Genomic DNA, 26,705 nt, shown 5'->3' with positions numbered 1-26,705 from the left:
ATTGCGCCAAGCTTTTTTAGCTCAACGCCCTGGCCAATCACAAGCCACTCTGGTCATGTGACTGAGCCATCTGACACACAACTGTTGGTTTTTTGGACAACAACATCAGTGACGTTGTACACTTGGCCAGCAAGTGGCTGTTGTGATGAATGCTTACATATATACACACACGTCCATGCACACACAAAGAAGACATGTTAATGCATGAATAAAGGAAGAGCAGATGGCTGGCCTGTTGCCACTGAAAAACACTCATAGACTTTTGCTTGGTTTGGCACTTAATGAGCAATCTGCTGCCACTGTATCTCCTTGACCTACATCTCACTGTTTAACTAAGACCCCTAAGACCCTTGCCATACACACACACACACACACACACACACAAACTAAATAAAATATATAAATCCCAAACGTATACAAATGCTGTTTTTCTTCTATATTGACATTTTTATTTAAATCAGGAAAAAGTTTTAAAAAACAAAAGTTTTTCAAAAGTAATGATAATTTTCTCTCCTTCTCACACACAGATAAATACCCTGCACTGATTGGTGCTCTTCACTCATTCACAGGTACAGATGTAGGGCAGGTCATCCCTGCACGCAAGAAAGACTTAGACACCTGTCTGGTGAGCGTCCCATTTACTTTCAGACACACACACACACGCACGTCTAGTTATATGGAGCGCAGGGTCACCTCACCCGGTGGCCTGCATAAAGATAGCCAGGACAGGAGAGAGCAGGTATAACAACATGGAGGGTAAAAAAGAGAATGTGACTTTTCTATATACGGAGATGTGGCCTGTGCAAACAAGCACATGTGAAATTTGTGTTTTCATGTGCCTACATGTGAATCTATCAAATTGATCACATGTGAAATTAAGGTTAAGGTTTTCACTTGTGATGTCTCACGTCTCACAACAGAGTTTATGGTCATTTTATCATTGGTGACACACATTAACTGTGCAGAAAATGACTAATTTCTCCATTTAGATATTATTACTGTAATTTACAGAGTGCATCTTTACCCAAATTTACCAAATGTTACATAACCTGCAGACTAAATGTTGAAAATGTGAAAATTACTGGGGCAGTGCTGGACTCAATTCCTAAATTACTTGTTCCTAAAAAGATGCGGGCCTGTTCTGTTTTTGTGTCTGTTATATAGTTAAACTATAAACCATAAAAGCCACAAGAAAAGATTTAGGAAGCTTAAACAATATAAAACAAACAGTATTTGATTTCCATGGCCCACATAATAGTTAAAGAGAAACAGATGAAAATGTATTTCACAAATATTTTATGTAAGTCCAAAGAATAAAATATATATTTTCACATTCTGGAAATATAAATATACTGCTTTCATTATTATTTTTAACTGCTACAAATTGATATAGCCATATGTTTATTTTAAACATTATAACTATATTTGTGTCCATCATTTACCCCTCCTCCTCTCCCCATTTCTTTCCTAACTTGGTTGGTGAAATAGTAAATTGGCTGCCATATGGCAAGACTGCTTTTCCAAGAGTGGAGCTTTACTGCCCAGTGTGGCGTGGGGGTTAATGGTGGTGGTAGAAGGAGTATGTGTGTGTGGTGGAGAGGGAGGGGAAGTGGGGATTTGGGCTCTTTCACTGGCCTGTGCCTGGCTGGGCTAATTTCTCTAATTTGCAGACAGTCTGGGCTCAGGCTCAGGGCTCAGAGGCTAAGGACCTGGCACTCCAGGATAGCAGGCTAGCCGACTCATCACACTCCTGGACATACAACACATCCGGGACACCAGATACACAGACACACTTCCAGACACACTTGAACAAGGGAGGAAAACCTTGCTCGCAGGGCAAGGTGTACTGGGGTCTTAGCACGAAGAGGGAGGGAGGGAGATAACAGCACCAGACGAGACGAAAAGGATAAGTGGGGAAAAGACCTGAGGTCAGCTATATTGAAGCTGTCTGAGACAGAGAAAATCAGACAAAGCGATGTGACCTGACACGTGATAATACTAAGTTGATGGTACCTGGGTATTTTGTAATAGTCTGATCTAATTGGATACCTGTACTGCTCTGGTGTCAGTAACAGCAGAGAAAGCTGCCACCTGCTCTACCAAATGCTGATTTCACAAGTGAGTTGAATTAACTGCTGCTAAAAAGACACATAGTGATAGTTGTGAATGTTTTAAAATAGCTGTGGGTGGTTATACTGAAGGAGAAACAGTGAAGTATTACATCAGAAGTAGGACACTAAACATTGATTGGGTCATCCACAAGGAGCAAAGTAAAACCTACTGTGACTACTGCTAATGTATATTGCATTTACATTCATTAAAAGTCATAAAAGTCATTAGGTGGTAACATTTCTAAAATATTCATTATACATTCTTTAATGATTTCCACCTTCAGCTAAAAAAACCCCCTTGCATTTCATTTATCATCTTCTCTTTCCATGGTGACAGCCCACCCACATAATGCTTACTAGAGTCCAATGAACCTATATACACAAATATACATGATATACCATGTGAAAGTATTGAATCATAAGCAGTATAACAAAGAACTAATGATCATTTTAGGACGTAATAAATCTGTCTCCCTGCTACAAGAAAACAAATAGGGCAATTAGGAGCATAATGTAAATAATCCTATTGCTTACCACCCCAAGCACCATTACACATGTACACCAACCAATGGGCAACCAACCCATGGAAGATGTGTTGCACAACTGTACCTTTGCTTAATTGAATCTAAGTTTGATTATGTAGTTTTCAACACAATTCAAGACAAAAGGTCAGGGTAAAATAAAGAAATTGATAACAAAAGCTTAAATGCCCTATCTTTAATTTTTGAAAATATAAACTTAAAATATATATAATTATAGAGTTTGAGATGAAAAATAAGACCATGAGATGTTGTTTACAGGACAGGGAAAAGCTGGTAAGGAGACATTTAGGTAAGATCTACCAAAAGAAAATAAGGTAATACAAGGATAGAAACTTTCTGCTGTGCTGCATTACATACTTAGAGTACATATAAAGTCAAGACGTCGTCGGTAATGTTGATGTGTTGTCAGATCCAGGGCCAGTGTTTTTCTTTCAGTGAGAATGAAAGTGGAAACAATCCAGTCATGGAAGAAATGTGACAGCTCACATTGTTTGCTTACAGTTGCTTGGTCATGAGTCAGAATCTGAGTATGCAGCCCTTCTGAAACATGCCACTCCTCAAAATATATGAAACTTAGGGATAGGACAATGTTTACATCACTCACTCTGTCTTTCTTAGTTTCAGTGTGCCCTCAATCCTTCTTATTCTATTGATGCCCCCCTCCCTTGGTGTTTTTCCAGATCTGCCTTGGTAAATAGTAAACAGCTGAGCGGCAGATCCTGAGAAACAAAAAGAGGATTATTTGGCTGTTGCAATGTTACTGTGGTACAGTAGTTGTTGTCTCTAGCAACAACCACACCCACTTTATCAGGAAGTAGATGACCTATAGGAAGAAGCCAGAGAAACATCACTTTTTGGGGGGTTGTTGTTTACTGAGCCTGGCCAGCTTAGTTTTCCATCCGATCCCTTTAACCAGAAGGATTATCCCCGCTGGTTGAACCTTAAATATGAAAGATTACATTATTGCGTTTCATCACTAACATGCATAGGCAATTGTTTTCCTGGAACCATCTTTGTTTTCTTAATGGGTAGAGGTAGGTATTTGGTGGTTGGAAGTCCTGTTGTTATTAGTGGGTGAGTGGGAAATGCTAAAGTCAGAGATTGTCCCTCGGTTGCTTTGTTTTCACAAATCTTTTGTCATTACGTTTCTTTAAACTCAATTATGCAACCAGAAGCAGACAGATAAAATGCACCTACATCTACTGTAGAGCTCTTTTAAAATGTGTTTCATTTCCAGTTTATACACATGCAGTTGGACTTTGCAAACATCCGTCTTTGTCCAAAAACTTCTGAACTTGTTTGACCTGCTGCGTTGTATCAGGGACTACTGTAACTTCACTAGAAGAGGCCTTTGTGCGGCAAAGACAATTAAATGACAGATAAGAACCGCTTTAAAGCTTATGGAAGCAATCATGTTTACATTGGGGGAGAAAAAAATCATATATGGTATCTATAGGTCAAGGGGGTCAACATACATAATCCAGGTAAGATTTGAATCAAGTATAATTTGAATCTTGATGTGTAATCATCTGTCAATCCATGACAGTAAACAACTCCAGTGTCCTAAGATGTGTTGTCAAATGTTTGTTACCGTAGGAGGTTAAAAAAACAGCAGACTTAAATCCTCCTTTTCTCCATCTGTCTGAAGATTTGTGTAATGCGTTCGATATTGTTTTCTTCCACCAAATTCCACCATTTCCTCTCTTCTATTCTTTTTCAGTGGTCACTGTTAAATTCTTTGGAGGGACGCACGATTCTTTCAAAACAAGACAAGAAACCAGTAGAACAAAGTAACTGTTTTGATTTGTTGGTGATACTGACTCTCTGCAGGTACTGCAGTGTGTGCTTAGCTTCTGGCAAAGCTAGAGAGGTGAAGAAATAGAAGGAAGGGGTTCAATATTCATTTCAGTAAAGGTTATACATTAACACTACCTGGATCAAGAGGATTCATTTGAAAACTCCAACAATGCATTAACACAATCTGCATTTTAATTTTCTTAGTAAAGCCCAGGCAAATAAAGACAAGGGCATTGGTGTACATAGCACCAATGAAAATGCCAAACAGGTTTGCGGTCTTGAAATGACTTGAAGACTTAATCTTATTTCAACTTTCTTAAACCGACTGCCACAATATTGACTCTGTGGTTCAGTGATGAAGGAATGCAAGGTACAGACATGCAATTTGCTTTCATCCTCAAGCCAAAGCATGACTATTATTAGCTGATAACTTTGCATGACTAATAACAACATTAACTGTTGCAGACGCATTGCATTGCAAAATGAGTTGCCAGCACTGGTTGTGGCTGTCTTTCTGCCTTTTTGCAAAGCAGTTTATCAAAGAGTAAAAGATGCAATGAAAACTGACACTGCACAACTATAATCCATTTACTGTAACTGTGTATGACACACTCAACTCAGCCATAGTACAATTCTCTTCTTATATATAGTTGTTAACTGCAGTGGAAATCAAAACAGATTTAAGTGTAGAGCATGGTGACATCAAATGATCCATTTTAAAATCTAACACTTTTTTAGCTTTTGCACGTCTGTTTATCCTTATACGGTTAACACGAAGTGAGAGCTCACACTTTCTCACCAGCATCTGTAGCATAAGCCAGAGTTTCTCAGAGACTGACTGTGACAGACCAAAATAACCCATGTCATTTTCACACCTCCTCTGGGTTGCATGCCATCACAGAAGAGGAAGGAAGGAGACGGACGAGCTAGAGGCCTCAACAAACAACATCCTTATCTGCAACATCATGTCTGTTCACCATGCATATGGCAACTTTGAACCACATCAGGGTTGGTATAGGGAGTTTTAAACACTTGTAATTTTAATCTGAATATGAGAATATGTCTGGCATTTGAAGAGATGTATCAATTTAGTCACCCACATTATAATCATTGGCCTCTGATTTACTAAAATAGAAGTTATCTTGTACATTATATTTTGTCTTCACACTCACACACATGCTTTGTAGGTTGTATGCAATCCATGCCGCACTGTGAACTGAGCGAAACACATTGCTCATGCAGATGTTCAACCTTGAATGTATACTTATATGGGCTCAGTGTCGTGACAGTGTCACTACCACAAACATTTGCTCACATTTGCTCATATTAAAGTTCATCTTGCTGTTACTGACAACTTTTGTTCTGTGGTACACACTCTGTCTCTTCTGCTTTCTTAGAAATAAGCCTTTTGTACATATTAAGAGAAATATTTGTGCAATCAAAGGATGTATGTGAGATGTATCTGTAAATTACCGCTGTGATTCTCTTTGTTTAGACATGTGAATGTTCACACTTAGCGCATCAGCTGGTAGCAGCTGAAGGGGAACATATGGATGGTGCATGGCACCAGTTGAGGATATTTACATACTATTTGCAACAGTTACTTCTCTCTGAAAACAAATGTAGATTCCATTGTGCTTTTCATGACTGTGTTGTATTGGTTTTCTTCACTTAGCTCTGCATTCAAATTATCATCCTTTTATATGATTAGATTAGATTGCAATCTCTAGTCACGCTCCTCAAAAATGTGTCTCGAGTCACACACAAAAAACACAGTACACCAGACAAACAGCTGCAGTGCATTTATTTCCACTGCTTGACATTCTGTGTTTGACATTACCCCTGGCGGACTGTAATAAGAGCCCATTCTGTGATTCATCACATTTGGCAGAAAAATTAATAAGTTTCCCAACCTGTTTAACCTGTGGGATCTGATAATCTTCTGTTAGATGGCAAAACCTGACATTTCTGAAACATAACATGAGATGGATCAATTGAACCATATAATCCTACCAGCAAGAGACAACTTTCTTTTAGTTTTTTCAGTTTGAAACTTGAGCTTTAAACTGAAAAAGAAAGACAATTGTAACATGCAGTAGCGGTGGAAGAAGCACTCAGATACTTTACTTAAGTGAAAGTACCAACAGCCCAATGTAGAAATACTCCATTAAAAGTAAAAGTTCTTTGTTCATGAAAATTGACAGTGACATATTATTATATATATTACATTATTAGATTGTTAATATTGATTCATCAAATTGTATGTAGCATTTTATTTTTGTAGCTGATCCAGGTGGGGCTAGTTTTAACTACTTTACATACAGACCAGAGGGTCACAAGATAAATCTGAGGGGTCTTGAGATGATTAATGGGGTAGGAAATAAGAAAAAACTAAGTTCTGTGACACAAATCTTAATTTGAAAGGTAACTAGCAACTACAAGTAACAAGTAAAAAGCACAATATTTCCCTCTGAAATGTAGTGAAATAGAAGTATAAAGTAGTAAATAAAAACACTCAAGTAAAGTACTTGTAGTAGTAAAGTAAAAGTACAGGAGTAAATGTAAAGTTGCTTTCCTGCCGTGCAGTGATGATTGCAGATTGGAAAAATAATACATAACTATCAATCTAAGTAAGAGTAAGAGGTAAGGAAAACATATTGTAATTTGCTGCAGATGTTATCGATATCTGCTGCAAGCTACAACAACCTACAAATGCAGCTAGTGCCAACAGATTATGGTTTATTAGCCAGTGCACCATGCATCCCAATCCCCTACTTTCTGAACTAATGAGACTCTACAAGCCTAAAACCCTAATTATTGCTAACTCTAGCCATCCCCTGCAGTGCATGCAATTCATATCTAGCAGGCAAAAAACACATGAGCTCCAACAATAGTAGAGTGAGGGGGACATCGGAGGGCTACAGAGAGTACTGGGAGACTTAAAAAATGGTGTGATGTGGAGAATAGAGATAAGAAAACGGTGATGTACGGGTATTACAAAGTCTGCACGCTTTTGACTTGTGGTTAACAGGTGGGCCCACCGCCCCCCTCCACAATCTCACAGACTACCAGCTAAAGAGAAAGACTTTAGCCAAGATCCGTCTGGCAGACAGAGAGGGGGATTTCAGCACCAAATCCAGCGGATCAATAAAAATGTCTGCTAATTAGGCTTTCCAGAAAGGGCGGGGATGAGAGTGAGACAGAAGAGGAAAAAAAAGAAAATCATCAGAGCCAGTCAGTGCTGATTCAGAAGTCTAGACAGACATGGAAAACCCCCAGACAGGCATGCCTTCTGTGGAAATCAGGTGAAGTACACGTACACTAAGTGACCACCTTGCTCTACAATCCAGTGTAGTCTTGGCAGGCATCAGCCTCGGCCTCCCTCCCTCCATCACTCTCTTCCCCAGTCAGAGCCAACCTCCATGGCTACAGTGATCAGTTTCTCTGACCCCAATCCTTCCTCCTCCTCCCTCCTTTTTTTTTTGCCCTCCTCCTTTTCCCCGCCCCTCCTCCTTCCTTCCTCTGGACATCACTTTGACCTAAATCTCCTCATTTAATCTTCTTCTTCTTCTCGTCTTTTGGATAACAATCAACCCCCTAATTGTCTTAATCTCAATGGCCTTTTATTGTTCCCGGGGCGTCATGCGTACTGCAGAACAAAAACATTAACCACAGATCAATACTTGGCATCAGGCCGCAACTACTACCATGGTATTTATAGATTATTACTAGTTTAAGGTCGGGCTGCACTGCTTATGGGTTTAATTAAAATAAAACGAGGGTGGGGCCTGTCAGTTTTAGAAGACATACAGCACAGAAACCTTCAAGTATCTTTGAAATTGTAACAGTCAAACTCATAACTTATATCATAGTGTCATCATTCAGTGTTTGTTTTTCAAAGAGAGCAAAACAGAAAAGAGATGAAAAGCAGCACCATTTGAGGTGAAGGATAATGTATTTAACAGTGTGGAAAAGTAAGAAAAATATCAACATTTTGTACATCTGTGGATTAAATCCAACTTGGGGCAGCAGCACAAGCCTGCAGTTGTAAACACCTTCTTCAAATCTCCCCCACGCCTCTTGTTATGCTCTCTAAATAAAACAAATCTGTACATTGTTAATTTCTAAAATGAGAAGCTTATGGAATAGCACTCTCAGTTATTTTACAATACGGCTTTGGGACCTGAACCAATGATATTACCTTCAGAGCAGCGATAAGCCCAGGATCAAGATAAGGTTAGGAGGTGATTTGTGTATGATTTTGAAATGACAACCGGGAGGATAATCAAAATATTCAGAACAATAATGGATTATCTGTTTCAGTGGCTGCACTCTGCACCATCTGTTGACGAGTGGAGCAGGGTGTGAATAATGTTGTTCACTTGTGTATGTGTTTATGTGTGTGTTTACATAGAGGCACTATTTTTTTCCTTCTTCAATTTGCAATGTGTAATATGTTTTTTACTCAGCTACAGTATTTCAAGATGTTATAACCACACAATATGACTTCTTAATATGAAATCACCTTTTCTTCTTCCCCTTGTGCATTTTCTTCTCACTCCTTCACCATTCTTTTTTTCTCTCTCTCACAACATCAACAGCTCAGCCCCTCCCTCCTCCTCCACTCAGTCCCTCTCTCTCAGTGGGTGAGTCTGGAGCTGCATCACAGTCAGATGACACTGTCTGACTCTGTTCTACTGTAATCTGACATGGCTAATCTAATCTCTCTGTCTTCACAGATTGGCAAACTACTCTCCAGCCAATTAGGGCCCATCTGCACACCACACCATGCAGGCCAGGCCAAAGACAGCCACCAGTAGGGCCCAGCCAGCCTAGTCGGGCCGCTGCAGGGCTCAGCGATGGCTCAGGCTGTCTGGGGCCCCAAATATCTGCTTCCATAACAGCCCATCTGCCTCTGGCTTGCCCTGGTCCACTTTCATCCCCAATGGCCCCAAAGATTAGGGATCCTCCACAGACTTTACTGCCAATTAAAACACTTGTTGCTATACAGTTGTTAGGTAATTACCAAAGCTATGATTCATCACTGGGTTAAGTGGGCTACTTTGGCACCAGATGTTATCTCGTTGTCCTGATTACTTCTGCAATTCAGAGAAGGTTCCTTTTCAACAAGTAAGATAACAGGAAATTTGATAACATGCAGAATTTTTTGCATTTGCAGAGTTAGATGTAGCACAGAAAAAGACAATATAGCAGTACGTTTTTTTTTAAACAATCTCAGAAGGTCATAAATAAGTAACAAAGTTTAAACACACAACAGCAATTTGATCGTCATAACAGGAATTAGGTGTGGCTATTATCAGTGTTGCAACTATAAAAAATATATATTGTGGAACTGTCAACATTTTAAACTCGACTATTAGATAATGACCTATCTAGCATGTGTCATGCATCAACTTGACGGAAGACGGAAGATCATTGGCTTTCTTTTTTGCAAATAACACAGAAGTAATGTGATCTAATCGTTGTAGAAGAGAAATTGCGCTCTCTTTGTATCTGGTGTCTGTAACATCATTATATCAAGTCAAGAACTATATTTGTGCAAGAGGGCCAATTGGTTGTGCAGCAGTAAAAACAGTAATAACACAAAATATAAAAAAACACACACATATATATAAAACGAAGTAAAAAATAATAACAGAGTTCATAAGTACTCTATGTTTAAGTACTACTAAAAGCAAAATTTACCAAGCGTGGTTGGGTGGTCGAGCTGTTATTACCTTTTACTAGTGGAATTTAGCAGTGAAATGGCTGAGGGTATGAAGGAGTGTTTGTATCTGTTGGTTTTGGCTTAGTGGGTATTTAAAGCAGGAACCCGAAGGCAAGGTCTAAAACTTGATGCAGGGGGTGGGTGCTGTCAGACAAGATGGATTCTGCTTTCTTTAACAACTGTTTGTTATATATAATATCGGACAGACTGAGACTATGCTCCAGACCTTGATCTTACATACATATACATGTATGTATGTACAACAATTGAGACAGAGAGGTAAATACACTGAAACAAGGTCAGAGGCCTTCTAACAGCTTATTTTCTCATCAAGCCAGTCTCACTTAATCACCTTAGCTAAATTAGTTTGAAATTAGCCCTCTTTCTAACTCCCTGTCCTCCATCCCCGCCCCCTTTCTCCCCAGTCGTTTTCACAGCTTTGTGGATTAGACAGATTACACGTCTGAAACTCTGTTTTTGTTCTTTCTCTCTCTGTTTCAGTCCCCGTCCCTCCATCTTGAGGGGTGTTAATCCAGGATGCACACTGTCTCAACATGTTGTTTAACATTCAAACCTGGTACAGCTAAATTCATAACACAACAAATAGATCCAGTTAAAGTGATGGACTGACATGGGTTTATGCACCATATTGTGAGGCAAAGCTAACACTTTTTACCTCTTAACCTACCCTGTTTCTCTGGGAATACATAAGCACAACTATGCAACTACAGAATCTTTCTATGTGATTGGGAATTGTTTACTGTGTTGTGACATTTAGGTGTGGCATTTTCCCGAACACAGGAACACATAATGCTTGTGGGTTTGGTGTTGTATGTGTCATTTTATGTTTAACTGCCTATTGCACAACATACAGTAGGTGTTGTTGACACCAGTAGGACCTTAATTGTTAATTGTTTTTAAATGATTGTACTATTAGTAGTGATTCAATTTATAGCCAGAAATAATTATCCCAGGGAGAAGGAAAGAAAGAAAGACAGGTGAGTGATATGGTTGTCAGCTGATTATTTTTAATCTCTTACACGTGAATCACAGGTTGAAATTTAATGGAAAACATACACTGCCGCTGTGTTCACTCTAGCAAAGAACTAGTAAAAGCTTTGGAGCGGAAATCATTAGTTGGTTAATCAACTTTTTTTGATAAATCATTTAGGCGAAATGCTAAACCTGTGCAAGCACCAGCTTGTCAAATGTGAGGATTTACTGCTTTTCTCTGTTTTATATCATTGTAAATGAAATATCTTTGGGTTTCGGACTGATGGTTGGACAAAACAAGAAATTTAAAGACATCATCTTGGTATCTAATTGATTAATTAAAACAACAATACACAGAAACAGGAAATTAGTTAGGTGCAGCCTAGAAAGCTTGCAGGGTTTTGAAAGGCCTCCATTGCAATATAGCTGTTTTCTGATGAGTAGGGTCCAATATGTCATCTTATTTTGATCGAAACAGACTTTGAGCAACACTGGTTTTGAGTGATTCAGGGCATATGCCCTGTTGCCACAAGCCTGCAGCTTTTAGTATCACCACATCTTTCTCTTGCTCATGCTATGTCAGGTCTGGATGCCCCCATCTCATTTCCCCCTCTTTTCTTTGTTTCTTTCTTTTCACTGTCAAGTTCACAATGGATTTTGGTTAACCTCCAGTGTTTATTGAGGCGTTTTGCTGTGTCTTTAATGCATTTCATTATGTTACTAGCAAATTGCCAGATGTTTTTTGCTATTTAGGTAGAGGCCACAAATTATATGACCTTTGCATCTCCAAACTAACACTACTACTAACTACTATTTCTCAAATGTATTTTGACGGGGAATTTTATACATTGCACAAATGATTTAAAATTAAAATACAAATCGCGCGCGAGCACACTACGGCTGTGCGTATGCCATTACTTGCCCTGGATGACACATCATTTCCTGTATAAAGACTAAGGACGGGCGGTTTGTACAAACGTGTGTGTGTGTGTGTGTGTGTGGGGGGGGGAAGCTTTCACTTTCACTTCAAGCTCCATTGATTCGGTCGAGACGCTGAATTCAACAACAATAAAAAAAAGAGACAAAAAACCAAACAAAGTTGCAACAGAATAGCCGACTCAGGGAAACAGAGGAACACTTTAGGAAACCCCACCATGGCGTTTAAGTATCCGGCTGCGAGAAGAGATGAGAGTAAGGTCAGTGTCAAAGTCCTGCTGTGCTTTCTCTCTCTGTCTGTCATTCGGCGAAATTCTCTGGTGCAAGCACACAAGCAAGAAAAGCGACACCAGGAAGCGAAAGACAAGTCATGAAGGGTTAGAAAGGCAAATGGCGAATGAACGGCGAAACAAAAACAAAACTTTTAAAAGTCATTCAAGGGGAATTCTTGCCCTAGCCTATTAGCTTTGTAAAGAAGTAGGCTAACGTTAGCTTTTTTATAATGTGTTACACACACGATAATCTCCCACGGGAACTAAATGTTCATAATGCTCATTTTGCTGAGACGTGTCTCGCAGTTTACTGCTTAATAAAAAAGAAAAGTTGACTTTTTGATGACCGATTTTAAAGACAAAAAGGCTAGTCTATTTGATAAATAACATGATGTATCCAGATTAATTACATTGCAACGACAATGGCCAACCACAATCATTCTTCAGTATTTTATAAATAAATAAATAATATACATTTTAATATTTAAAATTGTAACTAGTAGGCTATCCCCTACCTAAAATTACCAAAATGAAGTACATAATCACAAAAACTCTTACACTATCAGCTAACATACATTCTAATAGGCATGTGTCATTAAAGACATCCACTCATTATTTTCTAGTGTTAATTTTAGTTGCCCTGTAATATAGCACTTCTGTTCAAAGCAGACTTATACCATGACTGGGGGACATTCCAAAATTATATGTAAAAGTATGCCATTTAGTTACAATTTTTCCAATGCAAATCATTATTAACCAGATCTATGGCTGTGATTTGTGCCCTGAGCCTTAGCCACAGTTAGCTATACCAACTATCAAACTTACATTTGGAACTTATACAATCTCTTATGTACAGGTAATAAATACACTGTCACAAAATACATCACAGATGAATACCATAACTAAGCCAGTCTTTTCAATACACTGGTTACTTGCTAATACTGATGATACTTTCAGGTGTTTAGATTTTCACGCTAATTTGTTCAGTATACTATGTAGGTTTTATTAATTTTAATTTTACAGAAGAAGAATTAAAAAAACCTTACATCTGATATTTGGAAAGTCTTTAATCTTAGTAAAGATGACAAGGAGGAAAAATGGAGGAAAGCCGCTAGTTTGGGAGTTCATGCTGTTGTCAGCCTGTAAAGCCATTTGATACATTGTACATGATACCAGATAATACAAATAAACATGACTTGACTCTCCCCAAAGGTGAAACACAGATACTTGTGCAAAACGGTAGGTTGGGGACATCCATCCACAGAGATGGACACGCTCCAACAGTTGTTTTGCAATATGATAATATTTTGTGTAGGTTTAGAATTGGTCAAATGCCTCCTGAAAAGAGTCAAATTTGACGATTGAATTGAAGAAATTTAAGTACATATCCGCTTCTGTCCTGTCTAGGATTTGGAATAGGAGTTTGATACAAATGTTAAAAGCTGCATATGTCTGGTATATGTACCTGTATATATCTAAAAAAACATACATTTGTATTGTTTTTCTTTCCCCAATGTTATCAGTCCATACTGCAGTCTCAAAAATAACCATCATGTTGAATCAACACATCTGACAGTCTCAACCGTTGTAACAAACTTGTGCATACTTGCTTTCACTTTGATTGTATTGCCTTTTAAATGCTAAGTTGAAATTCTCAGGAATGAAAATACAAAGCTTCTTAGGAAACTGGGTACAGCTCGTGCGTGCAACTCTTTTGTCATAATAATCCCAATGTCCTTAGGGTATGTCCTTCACCTCTACAGAAATCTTAGAAATCACCTCTTTCCCCACAAGCCACCAGCGATGTGGTTAGCTTGCTACCTTTCAATGTCTAAATGGAAAGTGTAGCTGGCCTTATTTCTTCAAAGTGCTAATATACAAGACTATTAATGATTCTTTAGCGGGTTAATATCTAAACCTAATGTTAAGCATCTAAGCCTAAAAAGATGATAACACGTCTTTTTAGGTTAATAGAAAACTAGTGGAAAATTAGTTTTCATTGCAATTGCAGGAAACAAGAACCAGAGCTGACAAGCCAAATATTAATGACACATTTGACAGAAGTACAGATGCTCTTCAGTTCCACAGAAAATAGTTTTTTACAGCCATGGTATTGCACAAGATAATCCTCAGTTGTTGTTTGCGTATTTGTTCCTGTTTAACTTGTATATGTTTGCACTAGGTGGATGACTACCATGGAACTAAGATATGTGATCCTTACACATGGCTGGAAGACCCTGATAGTGCAGAAACAATGGTATGTGTTGATCTCTTGCGGAAAGCTAATTACCAAAAACTCTCTACTCCTTCATCACTCCTCTCTCCTTTTGTATCTCAGGCCTTTGTTGAGGAGCAGAACAAACTGACCATGCCGTACCTGGAGCAGTGTGCTGTCCGGGCTCAGTTCCACCAGCGTCTCACTGAGCTCTATGACTATCCCAAATACAGCTGCCCTTACAAAAGAGGGAAGAGGTACTGCACAGACTGAAAAACTGCCACACTTATGAGAGGGACTAACTTGAACTACAGGTCGGACGTAAAAAATAAAACAAAAAAAACTATGCTTGTTGTCACGTTATTTTCTGTTTTTGTTTCCAGGTATTTCTACTTTCACAACAAAGGTCTCCAGAACCAGAATGTGTTGTATGTGCAGGACTCTCTGGATGGACCTGCCACCGTATTCTTTGACCCGAATAAACTCTCTGAAGATGGCACTGTGGCACTGAAGAGTGAGCCTAACTGCAGAACACATACCTTATACTGCACATGTTATTGTTCACATATACCCAGACAATTAGAGACAAAGAAAAAGATCTACAATGATGAATCCCTCCTTCTTTGTCCCTTTCTCCATCCAGTGGGCCGTCTGTCAGAGGAGTGTGAATATTTTGCATATGGTTTGAGCAGCAGTGGTTCAGACTGGGTAACAATGCATTTCATGAAGGCTGATGACCTCACCCCGCTGCCTGATGTACTGGAGAGGGTTAAATTCAGCTGCTTAGCCTGGACTCACGATGCCAAGGGCGTCTTTTATAACTGCTACCCACGCCAGGAAGGCAAAACTGATGGTAAGGAAGAGTCGCCATACACACAAATGCATATTCTATCAAAGACTTTTAACCAAAACCATTCGCTATGAAAAGACTATTACAAATGTATTCAAGACTTAACCCCTCTGTATTTCACTAAAGGCACAGAGACCACCTGCAACATCAATCAGAAGCTCTACTACCACATCATCGGCACCAAACAGTCAGAAGACATTCTGGTTGCAGAGTTCCCCGAACATCCTAAGTGGCACAGTTCAGTAACTGTAAGTCCATAGAAATCTTGAATCAAATATTATAATCACCCATTTGCATCACCTGCTGTTGTGAAAACACGCGCGGGGGGGAGAGATCCAAAACGGGAGTTGTGTTTTATGGGCGACTTTATAAAACATTGTGCGATTGTCGACAGTGCAGACACATACAGGGAGAGAGAAACAGTGTGTGTGTGCAGAGACCAGAGGTGTAGGTGTGTGCTTGTGTGTGCGGAAGAATAGAGAACTGAAGGGAAAAGCAAGGTGAGCAAATTAAAGTAGTTTGTGAGTAAACACTAAAATAAGGTGGAGAATTAAGTAGAATTAAAATGGTAACATAAGAAATAACCTTTCTAGAAATAGGGCAATATATTAATTTATTCTTTCAAATATAATATTTTCAATAGAATTTAAATATTAATGAGACAAATTTTTGACATTTATTTTGGGTAAAATCATTGTTATATTAATCAAGTAATTAAAAAAATATTCGTTAGAATAATCAATCAATTAGTCGTTAGATTAATCAACTAATTGAAGAAATAACTGTTAGATTAAGCAACAAAACAATTATCGTTAGGTGCTGCCCTACAGCAGATATCTGGATAATGGATAACGGGGCCAAGACTTCCTCTTCCGTGCGCCGGTCATTGTTTATAGTCCGATTAGCAATCTCTGAACCCATCGGCTATTGTTCGATGACGATTTAAATGCAGATAAATGAAAAAAAGCTAATAAAAAGCAAATCTCTAGGGTTCCGGGATTGATAAAAAGCGAATTTGTCATCAGACGATGGGTTCCGAGATTGCATTTCGGGCTAATGCATCCTTCTCTTTTGCTCTCCGCACGGACTGTTTACCTGCATGCAACCAAAGCCCGTTCAAATGTGATTGGTCAATACTACTCTGACTACAAACGGAAACCAGAATGCTTCCAATACCAAGATCTTGTCCCTTGCCTACAGATTCTGCATTCATATGCAGATATCTGTTTATAGAGATTAACATTTACATAATCACGTACCTTTCTCTCCATCTTTCTTTGCTTCCTGCCTACCTATCTTCATTCTTTCTTTTTCCAGATATCAGATGATGGTAGATATGCTGTTTTGTCCATCACTGAAGGCTGTGAGCCTGTCAACCAGCTGTGGTACTGTGACCTTCAGCAGCTCCGCGACGGCATTACAGGTCTGTATCCTTGTGATGAACTCCCGACTGAGATCTAAGCACTCCATAAACACAATGTTGAGATTCACAATGGTTAAAGGGTCACCAAACTGTGTCGGTGCAATCAATTAAATTTGGCTATCAGCATTATCAAAGATCATCATAAATAATAACTTTAATGAATAAAGTCCTCGGAGACACCACTCTTCTTAAAGAAGAGAAATGATAGCTAATTAATTGATTCAGTCTCATAAAATACATTAACCTATCAATTTGGAACTCTTATTAATAATTAAATCAATAACTATAACCAAAATTAGCATTAATAGCTAGCAGGTTGAAGGATTTGGAGTTCACCATAGAAGATGTTGACAAATGACTAACTCTTGTGAAACATTAAAGAAGCCAGCATAATTATACACAAGCATTTATTAAAGATAATAAAGCAAAAATACACAATATGAAGACTAACTCTAAATACACTAAACTACAGAACAAAGGTAAAGTGTGTGTGTGCGCGCACATGTGTATGTGCGTGTGTGCGCATCCAAGATGGCTTAATGGATGTAAAATAGCGTCAAGCAAAAGAATGGATTGATGTTTCTTTGTTCTACGTCCGTATATCTTGCGTGCACAAACGCACGTGGTCAGCAACAAAGAAGTGTGTGAGCGGGAGCTTTAAAGTTTCTCTCCGCCGTGTGTGTGGTTGTGTTTAAATCAAAGATCAAAGAGTTTGGTTCTGCTGCGTGTTTCTGCTCCAAGCAGAGTACACAGCTGTGGGAGGAGGAGATTAAAACAGCATTAAAACAAAATGCCATGTCATGTTTGGGTCTAGCTACTGTCACATTGTTTTCCTTTTTGTATCTACTCTCAATACTATCAACATATCCTGTAAATGAGTAAGTGCTCCTTTAACAGTTATGGTGAAATTGTGTGTCATGTGTCATCTCCCAAATAAAACATGGAATCATGGAAAGCCATGCCAGTTTTTCAGATTTTCAAGTGGCAATTGATAATATCTCTACAGATCATAGTACAAAGTAACTCTGCTTTGTCAGCATAAAAGTAGTTGATGCCGATGCCAGAGACTCAACGGTTACTTCACCAGATTTTGAGATTTCAAAATTCACAGCCTGTTTTCTGACAGCCTGGGAACCAGACGAATCTGCCGAGTTCATGTTTCATTTGCCCCTGGCAAATACGTCTGGCCTCCCTCCCATTCCCATAGCTTTGCACTCGTCCTGGATCTGGTCTGGCCAATCACAACCGTTTATCTAATATGGGACGGGTTTTATGAAATAATGGACAGAGAAGTGTCACTGGTCCAGATTTGAAAAGTCACGTATCAGATATTTCACTGCTGTGACTGGTTGTAGGTCTCAACCTACTTCCAGTCTGCAGGTCTGTCCAGCACAACGCACCAGGCTTATGAAACTCAGGTCAAACTGTCAAATTAGGCAGTACTGATCAAATGAATCAGGATTCTGTTAATGTATTGCATATTTCCCACCTCAAATGTTTTCAGAAACATGTTTTTTGTGTACTGTTTAGCTGTAATTTGAGAAAGTTTGTGACCAGACTGCCATTTTTTTGCTGCTTGAAAATGGACCAAGCACTGCCTCAACTTGCATGTGTCGCTCAGCACTATGTCACACATTTCGTTGCTCTGGTTGGTGGTAGGTCTGTCCAAAGGCATTTTGGTCTGTGCCCGTTGATAACAACGGTAAAAATGAACTGAGAAGTTCCAGACTAATATGCATTTGCGAATTAGTCTGGCGATGCCAGGCTAGTTGTCTGGTTTAAAAAAGAAAATCTTCGCCACACACAAGAGTTTTGACACTTTCTAGTACCTAAGCCTATTGTGAAAATGTGGTATTGGTCTTTACAAGCCACCATAATTCAGGTGGATAGGATGGGTGTTTTTTTTTTTATTGCTAGTAGATAGTGCTAGAGATTTAATTAACTGCGACTCCCAATCGTCAATGATAGAGATGGAAATCACGTGGTTTATCTTTTATAAATTAGTTTTTTGTCATTTTATTAATTATTTTTTATTCTCCTCCAGGCCTGCTGCCATGGGTCAAACTTGTGGACAACTTTGACGCCCAGTACTCATATGTCACCAATGAGGGAACTGTGTTCACGTTCCACTCCAATTTGGATGCTCCTCGCTACTGTCTCATCAACATAGATATCCAGAAACCAGACAGGCAGCACTGGACTACCCTTATAGCTCAGCACGACAAGGATGTTCTGGGTGAGACTGAATGGAAATTTTAATAGAATATACAGTAGAAGACAAAGTCACCTATGTAGTCCACCTAATATATAGTGATAGTATCAGTTCTCTACAGAAGAAATGTAATACGTCTGAACATTCATATAGCAGTTGTGCCGGTGATTTGTAAAACAGACCTTTGTTGGCATGACAGCTGTGGGCTTGTGTTAGAGCATGTGAAAACTCCACCAAGCTTTAGAAAGACGTAAAGGGCTTATACGTGGAGTCATACTTCCACAATTCAGCCCTTAAAATCTTGCAAAATACTTTTACACTGAATATCTGTCCTAATGTTTCGCTGAGTCCAACCACAGCAACTGGGAAGTTCTGTGTCTGTGGTCAAAGACCTTCGTCAAAGGGAACTCTGCTCAAAAAGTGAAACCTGGCCCATAAGCACTTTGTCTTAACTTTTTTTTTTTGGTTATGAGTCATTTGAATTATGGTAACTGTAGCTAGAGATGACTGAAACATACAGCAGAATGTCCATGTGTCCGCTGCGATGTGTGTAAAACACATGCACGCATCAGTACAAATATTGGAGTGAAAAAAAAAGTATGGAAAATATGTTTAGGAAAATCATTTGAATGATAGGGCAACACTGTATGTAAGCAGATATAAGTGTTTATTAATGTATTTGTCAACAACTGTAATTTCTCCTGGGTGCACCTATAAGTGGAGGCTGGTGGATAAACAGATAATGAGTGACAATATAGTAAAATACTTATATATATATAAAATACAGTATGTCTTCATAGAAGTTATAATTGCTTACAAATGTTGTACTTTAATAAGCACTTGTCCTCATATGTCCTCATAGCTGCTTACAACTACTTTATAGTGTGTAATAAACCATTTATTAAATGTTTGTATACTACTTAAAAATGCTAAATAGGGGGACTTAAAGGGACAGTTCACCCCAAAATCAAAAATACATATTTTTCCTCTTATCTATTTATCCATCTAGATTGTTTTGGTGTGAGTTGCCTAATTTTGGAGATATCAGCTATAGAGATGTCTGCATTTTTTAAAATATAATGGGACTCATATGGCAGCTTGTGGTGCTCAAAGCACCAAAAAAATACTTTCCAAACATCACGACCCGGTTACTCAAAATAATCCACAGATTAGGATCATGAGATGACTCTTTATTATCAAGATAAATGAGGAGAATTAGCAGGGCGGAAGTTGACATTGGTAGTAACATAGAAAGGAAGATAGACAGCAGGGATACTGTTTCCCTTGGTTACAGTATTTTCAATAAAATCAGCTACACATGTTCATTTTCTTTCACTTCCTTTTTATATCCCTCTGCAGGCTTGGTCTCCTGTGTGAACCAGCACCACCTGCTGGTAAACTATCTCCATGATGTGAAGGATATCCTGCAGGTGTATGAGTTGTCTACAGGCCGGCTGGTCAGGGACCTGCCGCTGGACGTTGGCACAGTGGCCGGAGTGAGCTGCAAGAAGAAACACTCTGATTTCTTCTACAAGTTCACCTCCTTCACTACACCTGGTAATTCTGTCATTTCATAAATTATGTGTTAGTTGTCTCTCATATTAGTAAAATTAATACTATAAAATCTAAACATAAAATACTATAATATATAATTTTATTGATCCCACGTGAAAGGGAACCACAAAAACAATTACCATAAATGCATATAAAAACTTCAAATTCAGGTTACAACTAACGATTACTGTTGTTATTAAGTAATATGCTAATTATTATTTGATTGTGTGTGTTTTTTTTAATAAAATGTCAGAAAATAGTGAGAAATGCCCACATTGTTGTCTTCAAAGTCCTTCTTTATTTCATCCAAAAAAACCAAACAAATATCGTTAGTTTATTAACGTGTGTAATAAAGACTAGTAGGGTATCCTCACATGTGAGAAGCGTGAACCAGTGAATTTTTGGCATTTTTACTTGAAAAATGAAAAACATTTGCTGCTTAATTTTCTGTTGATTGTCTAATCGTTGAGGCTCAAAAAATATATAAATTGCTGAAAGTGCTGTATTGCTAATGGAAACTTAAAAACTTAAGACTTAAAAAGTCAAACTCAATGTAAAGACCAAATACTACATAAAATATCCTTTTTGGGGTTTTTTATAATTACTGTATGTCATGAAATTTGAAATTTAACAAATTTTCTCAATAAATATGAACAATCAGGTATTAATATGTCCCCACACAGTAACCTCTAACCTTTGTGGCCTTTGTTCTGTGGTGCCCAGGTATCATTTACCACTGTGATTTGAGTGAGTTGAACCCAGAGCCCAGAGTGTTCAGGGAGGTGGAGGTAAAAGGCATCAAGCAAGACGACTATCAGACCAGCCAGGTAATGTCCTCCTGTTTTATCTCCTTTACTTATCTCCTCTATTCGTGCAGACCATATGTCTCCATGCTCAAACTTCCTCATTACTCTTTCTTTGTACCGTTACTTTCTTTCCCCTTAATGTCCAGTTTATTCTTGTTCCTGTTATCACCTCTACTAGTTGCATATTCATATCATGATGTAGATTTCCCAGAATCGTATTCACTATGGTTGAGGAAGTGGTAAATGATGTATGTGAACAGCTAATTTTAGACTTATTAAAAACAAAAACATTAATGTGAAAGCTGTGCAATTTAACAAAATTGACATAAGAGATGTTTTGTAAAAGAGGGATATATTGAAAGACAAACTGACTGATTGATTTAAAATATCTTCTCTCTTTTACAGGTATTTTATCCCAGTAAAGATGGAACCAAGATCCCAATGTTCTTAGTTCACGCCAAAGGCCTAAAGAAGGATGGGACTCATCCTGTCTTCCTTTATGGCTATGGAGGCTTTGAGTCTTCCATACAACCGTACTACAAGTAAGTACAACTGCTCTGCTCGAACTCTCAAACCATGTGACCACTCTCCTCTTTTTTTATTCCCTGACAAAGCCAAGCAGACACAGATAAACACTAATCAGTTACAAAATGTCCAAAGTGTGGGGTGTAACGAAATAATCAATATACCAACGTTCTATAAAACATAAAAAAGCTGCCATGTTTGTTCTGCAAAACCATCCACTGCTCTTAAAATGATTACCTCTGCTGGCTTGTCACTATCATACTGTGTGTGTCTTTTAAGTTATGCAGTAACTTAATTTTAATATGACATATATAGTAGTCATGTCATTATGAAAATGTTTCACAAATCAAACATTTATATTTTAGAAAGATACACATACATTTTAAAATAACCATGAGGTTATATAAGATTGGGAGGGGAATTTCTGATTGGATAGCACATTAGAGTAAACTGAATGCTGGTTGTTGCCACTGTTGCCAACATAACAGCCATTTGCTGATACTCCAAAATGGGTAAAAATATGAGTGTCTACTTTGTGTCTGATTTCTTTGTAAAATGAGTGTTGGTGCACATATATGCATCTGTGGTGCTCGAGAGACGCTGTATGTGTGCTCAATGTCCAATGAAAATGAGGTCACTATATTGTTTATCCTTTTGTGTACTCTACACAACCGGCACAACTGTACCATTGCAAACTGTAGTTTAAGTGCCTTCATAAAATACATCACCACAAAAGTGGGATGTAAATGTAATTTAAAGGTAGAAAGTGTTGTAATGTAATCTAAAATTAATATAATATAGGAATGTGATCTTAATGTGATTTCAAAGTGATCTTTTAACAGTATCCTAAACCTAAACGTATCACTACTACTAACACTACTTATGCTCCATTTCCCATTTGAGAAATTCAGAACATCCACTTTTGTTCAGATTTTGGACATAATTTTATGCCGCTATTGCGTTTTTCCCATGATGAGCCATAAAATTGTTCTTTTGTACTTATATGGACTTACTTCATCTGTCTGTCCTGTCTGTGGTCAGTGTTGCTTACCTGCTGTATGTGAGACACCTGGGAGGGATCCTGGCAGTGGCCAACATCAGAGGGGGCGGAGAGTACGGCCTCACCTGGCACAAAGGTACAGACATCCAAGGAATGCACCCAAAAAACACATGACTGTACTAAGGAGTATGTCAGTGTTAGTTAGAAAACATGAAACAGAAGTTTTTTCTAGTCTAATTCTGTGTTCACACAACTTTTGCTGTATCATGTGTTTGTAGCTGGTACATTAGGGAACAAGCAGAATTGCTTTGATGACTTCCAGTGTGCAGCAGAGTATCTGATCCAGGAGAAGTACACCACAGCCAGCCGCATTGCTATCAACGGAGCCTCTAATGGAGGGCTGCTAATAGGTAAGTACAGGGTCAACTGTGTGTGTGTGTGTGTGTTTATGTATTTAGTGTGAAAACTAGATATAGAGAGCAAGAGAAAGTGAAAGGGTTTTAAAGGTATACCCTGGAGACTATTAACCAGTCCATTATGTGTTATGTTAAGCAGTCGAAATTGTGGAGGTGGGGGAATCCTGCTCTTTATTTTTATAGCTGAAATCTGGTAATGGAGCTTTACCTCTACTTCCTCCGCATTGTAACAGCTCAGCTCCCACTTACTATGCAATTTAACCCTCAAGGCTACCAACAGTACATGTGCTGTCTCCATCTCCATGTTTTTGCAGCCAACTAAGAGTCAGTTAAGATCACTGGTCCATTGCTCTCAGCTGCATTGATCACAATGCTTTGTATTCTTTAAATTACATCTTTGGCATAATTGCTAATGTCAAATTCATCTAACAGTAGTTAGCTGCTTAGCTTCAATTAATTTAGCTATTAAATAGCACATTAAACAGTGCTTAGTCACATCATTTACCAAAGGCTGGCTGCCATATGGCATTGCACAAACCCAACTAATGCCTTCTTCCCTGGTGTGTGAGTGGCCATTTAGGAGTGATTGTGTCCTGCAGTGTGAAGTAAAGGGGATGTATGTGCGTTTGAGTGTGTGTATTTGTAAGCAAATGGAATCTGTAACACAAATCTTAAATACACACACAGCGGCATGCGTGAACCAGCGTCCAGACCTGTTTGGCTGTGCTGTGGCAGAGGTGGGGGTAATGGATATGTTGAAGTTCCACAAATTCACCATCGGCCACGCCTGGACCACCGACTATGGCTGTTCTGATGACCCGGAGCAGTTCAAGTGGCTCATCAAGTATGAAAAATACAGACACAACAAATCACTAAAATATACAGTACTTGCGCAGGATGATACGTTATAGTATGATACGTTATAGTTGCTGTATCACACATCCACTCACATCCTCATGTCTCACTGCCGTCATGACTGGTCAGACCAAGTTGGACCCAGTCTGGGTCAGTTGGTGGTAATATCCGATTGTTTGATTCTAATAATGTATCTGCTGATAAGTTCCATTCCTGTCATTCACATTAACATTAGTTTAAAGATTTTTACAACTAGAATCAGGACTGTCAATATGTGTGAAAATAGTTAAAGAAGAAAACAGCAAGCGAACAGTTAAATAATGCACTGTGCCATGAATGAGAACTAAGTTATAATGCAGTTCATCTAGGTTTCTGTGCAGAGCTACAACTTGCCTGAAGTTCACCTATAGACTGTATATAATATGAACATAGTCTCTGTGACGTCACCCATAGGTTTCTGAAGAGCGATTGTGAAGCTCAGTGTGGTGGTGCCGGCTGGCGCCATCTTGGCAGTGCCTGACTCCGTTGGCTTCCGGCCAATCCAAAAATGGGCAAAGACGTGGGGTGTGGGTGGAGCTGATGTGGGCCGAATGAAGCCTGGTTGCTGAAACCACCCACCTGTGACGGCACCCACCTGTCACTCAAAGCGGCCACATTCTTAATTATGCATAACTTTAAGCCCCCCACAGATGTCGTGAATGGGGAAATTAGCTGTAGAGACCAAACCGTTTTTTCTGTTTATTTCTGCTGTGAAGTTGGGCATTTTAACATGGGGCTTATGGAGATTGACTTGCTTTTGGAGCCAGCCTCAGGTGGCCATTCGAGGAACTGTAGTTTTTGGCACTTCGCGTTGGCTTCATTTTTCAGCCCCGGAGGTTGTCGCTGTTCACCTCACTTATGTGTAGTTCACTCACCTTCAGCTCTCTCCCCAAAGTTCACAGTCCTTGTTGCCCACATCTCTCATCCAAATGTAGCATTTTCCCACATTTCTTTGCCTTTTCTGCTCTGATTGCAGCCTAAATTAGCAAGGCATCAGCTTTTGATGGATGTCTGTTTCTATTTTGGTATAGTCACACATAAGAATTTGTCTTCCCACTGAATTTTTGGGGGTTGTCTAGTGGCGCATCTCTATTCATAGTCGTCATCATGTGTTGTCCTTTGTATTTACTCAGTTGTTCATTATTTTCTTAGTATCCAAATCTCAAGACTAACTAACTCTCTGCATGTGGGTGTAAATAGTCATTACGTGTCGGTTGTTTAGTCTTTGTTGTTTTCATTAATCTTAAAGTCTGTTCACAGCTTTTCTCTCCCCCACGTATACCAAAAATACACAGCAGAGCAACTGAATCACACATTAAAGTTCATGAATCATCCCATATTCTCTCTGAGTTACCTCACATTTTCCTTCCAACCTTCTCTCCAGGTATTCTCCTCTCCATAATCTGCCTCAGCCACCTTACTCTGGCCTTCCCTACCCGGCCATCCTGCTTCTGACAGCAGATCATGATGATCGTGTGGTGCCTCTCCACACCCTGAAGTACTGTGCTGCCTTGCAGCATGGAGTTGGCAGCAGCCCTGTGCAGCGTCAGCCTCTGATGGTCAGGGTGGACACCTGTAGTGGGCACGGTGCAGGGAAACCCACCACCAAGGCCATCTTGGAGGACACACACATCTTTTCCTTCATCGCTGAGACACTTGGCCTCAGCTGGAAGGATTGAAGAGAAAATGAGGGGAGTTAAAGAATACACACAATGAGGGAGGAGAAAAAAATTAAGAAAAATAAGGGCAGATGAAGCAGAGAGAAGAGAAATAACCACTGTGTGTAAAATCTGATACTCATCTTAATGCCTCTGAAACAACTCTTAACAGTAGATTACCTTAACCAATCAAATGCACAAAAAGATTATGATTTTTTTCTGAATACATTGAAATTGAAATTGAACTTTGGACTAAAGCATCTTCAATAAAATCTCTATTTCTACCATGATTTCTGTCTAACGCATTATAATCCAGTGTCCCAAATCTAAATATTGTCTTCTAAAGTAGATCTAATTAGATCTGAATTGTGAAGGATTCAAAAGTATTTTAGTAGAAGTAGCAATACATCATTGTAAAAATAATCTTTTAAAGTGTTGCATTAAAGATTTTACCTATGTAAAGGGACAAAGGCACTCTCATCAAAATGTACCTTAAAGTATCAAAAGCAGGGGTGCCCAGGTGACCTTGTGGTTTAGGGTGCTGTCCATGTACCACAACATCCTCTGTTCGAAGCCAGCCGGGAACTTTAGTTGCATGTCGTTCCCCACCTCTTTCTCCCCATTTACTCTCATCTCTCTACGGTCAGCTATCTAATGAAGGCAGGTGAGAAATGCCAAAAAATACAAAATAAATTCAAAAAGCATCAAAAGCAAAAAAAAATATCAAAATGGCCCTTCCAGAGTGTTATATTACTGTATATATTAATGCATTG

At 38.9% G+C, this 26,705-nt stretch overlaps 1 protein-coding gene across 1 annotated transcript; it reads left to right on the top strand.

Moving 5' to 3' along the window:
* Nucleotides 1-12,160: 12,160 nt before the first annotated feature.
* LOC122864697 (prolyl endopeptidase-like) lies at nt 12,161-26,222 on the top strand. Its single transcript, XM_044172309.1, has 15 exons — nt 12,161-12,367; nt 14,562-14,636; nt 14,718-14,851; nt 14,978-15,108; nt 15,238-15,447; nt 15,571-15,692; nt 16,762-16,867; nt 18,912-19,103; nt 20,439-20,636; nt 21,357-21,460; nt 21,845-21,981; nt 23,006-23,100; nt 23,243-23,374; nt 24,068-24,224; nt 25,659-26,222. Exons 1-15 carry the CDS (start codon nt 12,326-12,328, stop codon nt 25,951-25,953), a joined length of 2,130 nt encoding a protein of 709 aa, XP_044028244.1. The 5' UTR covers nt 12,161-12,325; the 3' UTR covers nt 25,954-26,222.
* Nucleotides 26,223-26,705: the final 483 nt, after the last annotated feature.

This window comes from Siniperca chuatsi, linkage group LG17 (genome assembly GCF_020085105.1).
Source record: "Siniperca chuatsi isolate FFG_IHB_CAS linkage group LG17, ASM2008510v1, whole genome shotgun sequence".
Classification (NCBI taxonomy): Eukaryota; Metazoa; Chordata; class Actinopteri; order Centrarchiformes; family Sinipercidae; genus Siniperca; species Siniperca chuatsi.
The sequence above is the reverse complement of the archived record's forward strand: the minus strand, read 5'-3'. Positions and strand labels throughout refer to the sequence as shown.

What these genes read in the sequence shown, in the direction of transcription:
- LOC122864697 (XM_044172309.1), top strand. Translation starts at nt 12,326, where the DNA reads ATGGCGTTTAAGTATCCGGCTGCGAGAAGAGATGAGAGTAAG. An exon ending in CCTTACAAAAGAGGGAAGAG is followed by an intron (nt 14,852 to 14,977) that starts GTACTGCACAGA and finishes TTTTGTTTCCAG; the next exon opens with GTATTTCTACTTTCACAACA. An exon ending in TGGCACTGTGGCACTGAAGA is followed by an intron (nt 15,109 to 15,237) that starts GTGAGCCTAACT and finishes TTCTCCATCCAG; the next exon opens with TGGGCCGTCTGTCAGAGGAG.